A 9,182-nucleotide genomic window follows, 5' to 3' on the forward strand; every position below is an offset into this window, starting at 1 on the left:
GCGCCGCGTATTGGAGGAACATCAAGCCGTTGAGCGCCTTGGCCGCGGGGTGCCCGTCTCGGTAGTGCTCTTTGAGCGCGTCCAAAGACTTGGCGGTGAACGCGCAGGTGAAACATTTGAACAGCAGGCGGATTTGGTCTCGCCGCAGGGCGAAAATGTCCGGGGACCCCGCGTGCTCGTCGCCGTAGTGCTTCCTGAGGTCGGTTTCCTTGGGGAACTCGACGGGACACGCCAGGCAGCGGAAGGTGGCGCTGCGATCGTCGCGGTCCCGGATGTAGTTGGAGTTGTAGCGTACGTACGGGTGGCTTTGGTGGTAATGGGCAGACATTCGCTTGAGGCTGTCGTCTCGGTGGCCGCAGTGCTTACAGTCGTAGGCGGGCGGACCGAGCCGCTCGTCTTCGTCGTCTTCGCTCACTTCGAAGGAGAGCTCCTTCTTGTCCGCCGCTTCTTGGCCCGTCTTGTCCGCCGCGTTGGCGGTTCTCCTGCGCTCCTGGCCGGGCGCCTGGATGACGGGGCGCATCAGATCGACGTACAGGTGGTCTTCCCGCAAGAAACGATGGCTGTTGGAGAGGTCGATGGCGGCGGGGGCGACGTCGTTCGACCCGTCATCCGATTGGCCGTCCGACCGGTCTTCCGAGTCCGTGTCCGGTTGGCCGTCGGCGCCTGCGGAATACTTGCTGACGGCGGAGCTTTGGGGTGGTTTCTTGTACGTCTTCAGATCCCGGTGCAAGGTGGGAGTCCCCCGCGAGGTAGAAGTTAAACGTCTCTCTTCATCTTCATCTTCATCTACTCGTTCTTCTTCGTGATGCTCGGCTGACACGACCGCGGTTTCAGCCTTGGTTTTTGGGGTCACGTCTTCTTTCTTGCCATCTTCGACGTCGTTCAAAACCTCCGAGGGATCGGCTCGAAGACCGCCAAGCGGGCTTCCCGGGGTGCTTTTGGGAGAATCTTGATTCAAAAGGAGATGGGAGCCGTGGACGTGATCGAGGTGTTCCAGCAGGGAAACCTCAGCCTCGAACTCGAGCGGACAACGGCTGCACCGGAACGACTGGCGGGGCCGTTCTCGTGAGGCGTCGTGGTTGCGCGTGCCGCCGTCGTCGTCGTCCTCTTTTTGCATCCCGTTGTAGGAGAGCATGGCAGTGGCGCAACCTAGACGGGCATTCACAAGCACACAAACAACACGACGCGTCAGCCGTCCATCTTTTCTGCTGCCCGGAGGAGTGACAATGTCAATTACGAGAGACGCGGCCTCGTGCGTGACTGAGCTTTGTGTTTTACTTTGCGCGTTATTGCTTGTCATGAGCCATATTTCTATTGCCCAAGACGGTGGGGATCAGAAAGTGGCAAGAGAAACAAGCTTACGATGCGTGCGCGCAGCCTTTATGTATTCATTTTTGTTTTGTCTGTGGGTTCTTCATCGTGGTCGTTTTCTACGTTTCTATTGTGCGCGGTGCCGCCCTCACTCTGACCATCGTCCATCCGTTCCAAAATCCCGATGCGCGCTTTGGGTAAACTCTGGTCCGAGGAACAACAATGTGACGTCAAGCTCCATCCGCGTTACGTCAAAACGCTCTCGGCTTTTCCAATACTGATGGGGAAAAGGGAATGCAAAACATTTGTTTCTAGTTTGCCTTGCCCTACTGACACGTATGGCAAACCTCCTTTTTTTTTCTCTTTCTTGTCATGACTTCATTACATCGCGTGAAGTGATGCTACAATGACCGCAAGTGAAAGCCAGGCGAACCCATCACAACAATGCAAGTGCGGAGAGGCTTTGATGCTTTTATTGATTATTATTTTGCATATTGGCTGGAACGACGGGACAGGCACGCGGTAGTCAATCCAATACATTGGAGCCACGGTAAAAAAAAAAAAGCTTTCACGTGTTTTAATTGTCAAATCGGGGCCACAATGCCAACCGACGATAGCAAAAGTGACGATAAAGTGGACGAGTACAACTTCCAACCGATGCGTTCTGCGAGTCAATGGAAGACAAAGGCCGTCGAGCGATTCAGCCGCATCGCAGCTCCCTTCTGTGTGAATAAATGACTCCTACTCACCTGGAAAGAGTCCGGGCTTCGAGATTTATACCGCAACACCTCGAAGAGAAGACGCTGCTAAAACGGGACACATTTCCGCCATTTTTCGCGCGAGCGAGACTCGACCGGCGCATGTCACACATCGGCTTCCGGTCCGGGTCGCGGCTCCTTCGCAGTAAGACGATTTGCCCGCACGCCGCCGCGTCGTGTTCTCATGCCAAAGCGCCCTACTTTTCTTATACTGAAGGTAACTAGACGGACGTGTACGTGCTTCAAAGCACGAAATTCGTCACGTTGCTTTTACATTGTAATGCGAAAAGCCGAGTTTTTCATCCTTTACGAACCGTCTTTGGCGAACGTGTCGCAAAAATTCTATTCGATATGATTATCATCGTGGAACTATCGTTACGTCAATCACAACAACAAATGTTATACGTCGCGTGTACAAAAATGTGGCTGACTATTAATTCCACTTAGTATCAATCCCTTTGGGGCGCCACATGATGTTAGCACGTCATCGGCCTCACGGTGCAGAGGTCAGGGGTTCGAATCCGGGCAGCGGCCTTCCTGTGAGAAATTTGCATGTTCTCCAACGGTTTCCTCCCACATTCCCCAAAACATGCGTGGTCGGTTGATTGGATCCAACCAGCACTTTATATGCAGCGATGGCTGTTTGAAAGTGCTCCCTAAATACAGTTGAGTTGAGTAGGGACAATTTCAATCAGCCTGCCGTGCATGTTTTGGGAACGTGGGAGGAAACCGGAGTACCCGGAGAAAACCCACGTAGGCCCGGAGAGAACATGCAAACTCCACGCAGGGAGGCCAGAGCTGGAATTGAACCCGGTACCTCTGCACTGTGAGGTCGGCGCGCTCACCACTAACCACTGGCCCATCGGGCCACGTTGACTGGATCGTTACTTTGAATGGTTGTTCCTCTATGCACGCCCTGCGATTGGCTGGCGACCAGTTCAAGGTGTAACCTGCCTACCGCCCAATGACAGATAGGACAGGCTCCAGCACGTCTGCGACCCTCGTGAGGAGAAGCGTTTTGGGAAATGGATGGATGAATCAAGGTCTTTGCTGACGGCGTACGCCTTCTACGATCATTTTCAAACACCAAGTTATTTCATTTAGAGGCCAAGAATTGGTTTTACTTGTTATTTCTGTGCGTGCGTGCGTGTGTGTGTATTTGTGTGTGTGTGTGTGTAAACACACGTATACACTGGAACTGTGAGCTTCTTTTTCTTCCACCTTACTTCGTGACGGTCCCTTCCAACAGGAAGGGACCAAATAACACAAACATCAGCGATCGTGCATAACTGCGACCTCTTAATCTGATACAAAGAAACCGTTGTGTTAATTCTTCTTAAATTGGTCATTGCGACTATTTCAAGACCAATTTGGACTTGCACTCAGTTTTCCGACCGATTTTACGTCCAATTGAAAGCATTGTTTTTGTCCGCACCTTTTTGGGGACCGACGACTCCAAAAAGGAACTGACTGCAAAAGGTCATTTGTGACCATGAGCGCAAAATATTATTTCGCTACTTGTACGAAGTTTTTATCCTTGTATATTTTATTGTTATGTATTCATTTATAACGAATTTTAGACTACGTTATGACCTGGTTCCAATTTTTAACATCGTCGTTCGGCACTTGTTTCCGTCCGGGACAATTTCGACGTGACCACCCGACAAGGAAGCGACCGGTGACTCGAACGGTGTCAGGTAATTGTGGGCATGGCACGACCCCTGGATTTTCTTTTTACCACCGATCGTGGTCTGTGGTTTTCTTTTATCTCGTCATTGCGTCCCCTTGAACTCACTGCGACCGTTTCGTGTTAAAATGACCCTGTACCGGTCCTCGCCTTACGACGCCCTAACACGCAATATGTTCCCGAGCATGTACGTAAATCGGAACACCAAAACAAGCTCACGTTTCTGCCCATTTCCCCCTTCATGATTTGTGAGTAAACGGCTTATTGTGAAAACGTGTGTGTGTGTGTGTGTGGGGGGGGGGGATAAAACTATAACCGAGAAAGGAAAAAAAAAAGGGAAACCAATCAACCAGATTTTTAAATGACTGCGTGGGTATTTAATCGTCCCCCCAAATATACATCCATCCATTTTCCGATCCGCTTATCCTCACAAAGGTCACGTGAACCCGGTACCTCTGCATTGTGAGGTCGATGCGCTAACCACTGGGTCACCGGTCCGCCCTCCCCCCAAATAATGGAAGTAAAAATGAAAAGCATAACATTCATAGAAAGTCCTGTAACACCCTTTTATGTGATTATCATGGCCATTCACTGTGCTGCGATGTGTTTTGTTTTCCTCACAGAGGATAAAGAATCTATGCCTGCCTGCAAGTATTGTTATATGCGCCAGTTGCTCGCCTTGCTACCGCTGGTGTTCAAATAGAAATTGTTTTGAGGTTTACAATTGCCACGACAATGCTGGTTTCATAGTCAATGGCAGTTTGCATTGTTAGCACACGTAACAATCCAATTAAAAGTGTAAGGGTGGCGCTAACGCATTGCATAGCAGAACTGTAATAACGAAGGGATGTTTGATACTTTTTTTCAGATACAGTACCAATACGACTAGCTCTCTTCATTACTCACATATACCAATACCAAGTAGTACTTTTGATATGAATATGGACCTTCTAAACATCCCAATACTCATCACTTCACAACATTCTGTCGCCCTTGCTCGCCTTTGACTTCACGATAGTAGAATGGCCACAAGAGGGCACCGTTGACCAGTATCATCAGTCTTTGCGTGAACCCGATACCACCAAATAACGCCGGTAACTCGTCCAACCCTCGTCAGAAAGACGCGCTTGGCTGCTGTTGCTTAAGCATGAAAAGTCAGCTGGCGCGCATGCGTGCGCATGTTCATCCTAAACCTGTTGACGGGCCCCCACCGTGAATGACAAAATCCCGTTCCAGAGCCGCCATGCTCCCAACCCAACTCACATGCCGGGGTACGCTGAGCGCCTTCGGGAGGTTCCGCCGCCGTCCCGCCTGCTGCTCCGGACTCCAAACGCTCCTCAAAGAGGAAGAGCCACGGACCGCAACTTTCCGTCCCGGCGTCCGCAGAAGCCTCTCGCCGTCCGTCGTCCGCGGAAGGAGAAGGTTCAGCGTGTCCGCCGCGGCGATCGTGAACGCGGCCCCGGGGCCCGTGCGGCCGTATCTCCGTTTAATGAGGCTGGACAAACCAATAGGTGCGTACGTACGGCAACGCTCGGCGGCCGCGATCGATCGAGCTCTCGAGTCCGCCGAGCGTTTGAGCTCTCGTCCTTTCTTTCTACCTTCTCGTCGTATCCGCTGCAATGACAAAGACATCGCGACTAGAAGAGGCGTCAAAACTCCTCGCTCCTTATTTCTCCAACCTTTCACGAAAGCCGTCGTTGCAAACATTTGCTGCTGCTTTGGAGAACTGAATCGGTTTCAAAAAGGTCGGCGAGTACAACATCAATCCCACTTGTGCGATATCGCTTACTCGTTTGATTTTTTTTGAATCACTCGGCAATACCAAATGACAATAATTGGTTAATTGGGTTGTGTAAAACATTTCACCGCAAAATAACAATATGATCGGATTAATCGATGGAAAAATGGATTCTCGGAATATTCAATGGTGACAACGTTAGTTATTAGGCAATTTTTATTTTATTAATTTTTTTGTGAGGACGGGGAATCCTTTTCTTTCCCCTCGGCACCGCGTTTGAAATGTTAAGTTTGCGCGGAGTTTGGTTTGGTGTCGCAAAAGTTGAGCGGGTTGTGGGCGGCGGCAGGCACGTGGCTGCTGTACCTCCCGTGCAGCTGGAGCATCGCCCTGGCCGCCGAGCCCGGTTGCCTTCCCGACTTGGGGATGCTGGCCCTGTTCGGCGCCGGCGCCGTGCTGATGCGCGGCGCCGGCTGCACCGTCAACGACATGTGGGACAAAGAGTTGGACAAGAAGGTACGGTCGCGGCCTCCGCGTGACGCCGCGCCGCGTTTTGACGCGTTGGGTTTGTTTTTTGGGACTCCGCGCAGGTGGGTCGGACAGCCACGCGGCCCATCGCGTGCGGCGCCGTTTCCCGTCCGCAGGCTCTGGTGTTCCTGGGAGGGCAGCTGTCCCTCGCTCTGGGCGTCCTCCTCTGTCTCAACTATTACAGGTACGCGTCAGCCTTGCGATCGCTTGACTTTTTTCATGACGGGGAGGCTTTGAATTCACTTGGATTTTTCAACTTCTGCTATTTTTCGCTTGTTTTCAGAAGCGTGCTTTTCCGTTTTTATGAATTTTACTCTTAGTGTTTTGTTTTTTTAGAATCCATCCGGCATTTGTCGAGTGTCATTTTGCACTTGACAATTTCAAGATGAGTGTCGATGATGACTTTGAATCCTTTATTTGAGGCACTTCTATTCTTGTCAAAGTCAACTTTTGGAAATCCTTCATTTTTGGGGTGTGTGTGTGTGCGGGTGCGCGTGTGTCGCTCTTGCCGTCTTTTCAGCATCGCTCTGGGCGCCGCCTCCTTGTCGCTGGTGGTGACGTATCCGCTGATGAAGAGGATCACCCACTGGCCCCAGCTGGTGCTGGGTGAGTGGCGTTTGGCGCCCCGCGGCCCTCCGCCGTTTGGCTTCTTCCGGTGTCATTTGGTTGCCGGTGTTGAGGTCTGACCTTCAACTGGGGGGCGCTGCTGGGCTGGGCCGCCGTCAGGGGCGCCTGCGATTGGTCCGTGTGCCTCCCCCTCTACTTCTCCGGAGTCATGTGGACGCTCGTCTACGACACCATCTACGCACATCAGGTGAGACGCTGGAAATGGACGGACCGTGCGCTCGGCGCCAAGAGATTCTTCGAGGCTCCGCGCGCGCGCGCGACCCCTTCCTCGGGAAAGCGCAGCGTCGTCCCGGTCAAACTGCAACATTCCATTTCAAAAAAGAACTTCTTCGCCTCGAGAAATAAAGCCTTGTTCGTCACATTTATAACTGCACAAAATACAACGTTATCATCTGAAGAGTGCGGCTATTTTCTCAAACTAAATGATTGCGTCCCAATCATCTCTACGGCAATCATCTCATTGCAGCATCAATATTTCAATTGTGTGCTCTGGCCTTGGTCTTCAAGATGGCGCCGCCGCGCGCGGCAGCCTCGGTTACGCGCTCCCTCGTATGATGATCCGATTGCGGTGTATTTTCTACGGCTTTCCTTTTCGAAAATTCCAAAACCGGCGGACTCTTCTTAACACGACGACGGTAAAGTGAATTTCAAAGTGCGGCCTCCGCGTCTTTGTGCCCGTGTAGGACAAGGAAGACGACATCAAAGCGGGCATCCGCTCGACGGCGCTGCGTTTGGGCGAGCGGACCAAACCTTGGCTGTGCGGCTTCGGGGCGGCCATGACGGCGGGCCTGGCAGCGGCGGGGCTCCAGGCCGGCCAGAGCGGCCCGTACTACGCCGCCCTCGCCGCCGTCACCCTTCACCTGGCGCGCCAGGTGAGCGGCGAATGTCACACGGCGCCACCTCGGCTCGCCACAGTTAAATTGGAACGAAAAGCCATTGACAAAAAAGCCGACGCATTGAGCGAAGGAACAAAACGGGCACCGTGTTGGATAGAAATATTCAAAAAAAGCCCGATACCTTCATTGCTCCATTTGTTGTCGCTCTCTTGTTTTTTTTTCTCCACCGCCAAGCAAAAACCAAAAAAGCTGGTTGGAAGTCAAAGTGGCGCTGTGTTTCTTTTCGCTAGATTTCCACTCTGGACGTGGACGAGCCGGAGGACTGCTGGAAGAAGTTTGTGTCCAACAGGAATCTTGGACTCTTGCTACTTTTAGGAATCGTCGCTGGGAACCTGTGGAAAGGAAGACGAGAAGCAGGCCCGCAAAGAATCCTGTCCAATTGAAGATTGTTTGTTTTTATCTGCCATTGCTGTGCCACAGGAAAGGAGCGAGCGCGACATAAAAGGTGTGGAAGAAAGCTTTGTGGCTTTTTTGTCGTCGCATGAGCGACCCCTGCGACTCACGCGCATGCCGATGACTGGGCAAAAGTAGAAAATGGTTTGTCATCTGTGTTTTGGCCATTTTCTTGACTTGACCGCTACGTTGCCTCGGAAAGCAACGGAGAAATGCGGAAAGCAGGGGAATCAAAGCCAAAGAGCAAAAAAGGGCCTTTGTTTAGCACCCTACTGAACAAAGACAAGTTTTGCTCGGCGCCACTTCAGACGCAGTTCAACAAACGACGCGTTGAAGTTGGTCGGTGAGGAGGTTTGGGGATGAAATGGCCCGAGGCGCGGATTTCGGAAACGCGGCGGTGAAATCGGGGAGCCGAGGCGCTGGAAACGCTGCCGGCAAGATCCCGGTCGCGCCGGCCTAACGTTTGCGAGCCTCCGGAGAGGTCTGTCGACGCGGTGACGACGTCCACGAGAAGAGGGAAGACCAAGTCCAAGCCACCTTGCCCCCGGGTGGTCCGTCTGCTTGGAAGGAGCCCGGAGCTACCTCCGTTTCTTTGAGCGAAACAAAGCGGGGACTCCAAGCGACTTTTGTCTTTCACGTTGAACGGGGCCAGTGTACCGACTTCCTGTAGCGCATTCTAATGACACCAAAGTCTGTGAGATGCTAAAAAGACCCGCCGCGTTCTTTTCCCATCTCCTCCATTCGCAAAAGGGTGGAACAAAACATTTTGATGCGTTCCCCTACTTCACGGATGAATGTGGCACGGCCTCTTTGAATCGAATTCATCATCCGAAAAACGCGTTTGGCTTTTCTTCGTCGCCAAGACGGACAGAAATGGGTGCGCCCGCCAATTTGGGAGAGCCGAGGTCCAACCAAAATGGCCGCCTTCCCGCGTGTGCGCGTGCGTGCGTGTGCGCGTGTCCGCCCGGACTAAAAGGAGCGGCCGCGGACCAAACGTCGCGCCGGCGCACTCGTTTGGGGATCGAATGACAAAAGGACGCGGAAAAAGTTGAGCGGCCGTTTAAGTCGGGCTCGACGTGACGTCACCGCCCCGTCTGAGCTGCGATTGGCTCGCCGCGGCGCGACCGCCGCCACTCGCGTCAACTCTCCGGAGGGGTCCGGCAGAACCAGCGGCGGCGCCAGCAGCAGCAGCGGCAGCAGCGGCAGTAGCGTCTCTTCGGCGGGCATCGCTTGACACTCCTGCCGGC

General features: G+C 52.8%; 2 protein-coding genes across 2 annotated transcripts in view; one reads left to right on the forward strand and one right to left on the reverse strand.

Moving 5' to 3' along the window:
• Positions 1-2,606, reverse strand: part of LOC109519560 (zinc finger protein 462-like) — an 11,319-nt gene extending 8,713 nt beyond the window's left edge. The window contains exons 1-2 of the mRNA XM_019876166.1: positions 2,061-2,606; positions 21-1,149 (exon numbers count right to left, since the gene is read on the reverse strand). Of these exons, the coding sequence (XP_019731725.1) occupies positions 21-1,135 (1,115 nt within the window). The 5' untranslated portion in view covers positions 1,136-1,149; positions 2,061-2,606. The remainder of the gene's footprint in view (positions 1-20; positions 1,150-2,060) is intronic.
• Positions 2,607-3,664: 1,058 nt separating this feature from the next.
• coq2 (coenzyme Q2 4-hydroxybenzoate polyprenyltransferase) lies at positions 3,665-7,999 on the forward strand. The gene is made up of 8 exons (XM_019876184.1): positions 3,665-3,766; positions 4,993-5,267; positions 5,841-6,007; positions 6,082-6,203; positions 6,540-6,625; positions 6,700-6,833; positions 7,330-7,518; positions 7,773-7,999. The coding sequence occupies exons 2-8, from the start codon at positions 5,000-5,002 to the stop codon at positions 7,923-7,925; spliced, it is 1,119 nt and encodes a 372-aa protein (XP_019731743.1). The 5' UTR covers positions 3,665-3,766; positions 4,993-4,999; the 3' UTR covers positions 7,926-7,999.
• The last annotated feature ends 1,183 nt before the right edge of the window (positions 8,000-9,182 follow it).

This window comes from Hippocampus comes, unplaced genomic scaffold (assembly GCF_001891065.2).
Source record: "Hippocampus comes isolate QL1 unplaced genomic scaffold, H_comes_QL1_v1.1 scaffold102, whole genome shotgun sequence".
NCBI classification, from domain to species: Eukaryota; Metazoa; Chordata; class Actinopteri; order Syngnathiformes; family Syngnathidae; genus Hippocampus; species Hippocampus comes.

Coding starts and splice junctions, on each gene's coding strand:
- coq2 (XM_019876184.1), top strand. CDS start 5,000: ATGCTCCCAACCCAACTCACATGCCGGGGTACGCTGAGCGCCTTCGGG. Junction 5,268..5,840: donor GAGGCTGGACAAACCAATAG/GTGCGTACGTAC, acceptor GGGCGGCGGCAG/GCACGTGGCTGCTGTACCTC. Junction 6,834..7,329: donor ACACCATCTACGCACATCAG/GTGAGACGCTGG, acceptor GTGCCCGTGTAG/GACAAGGAAGACGACATCAA.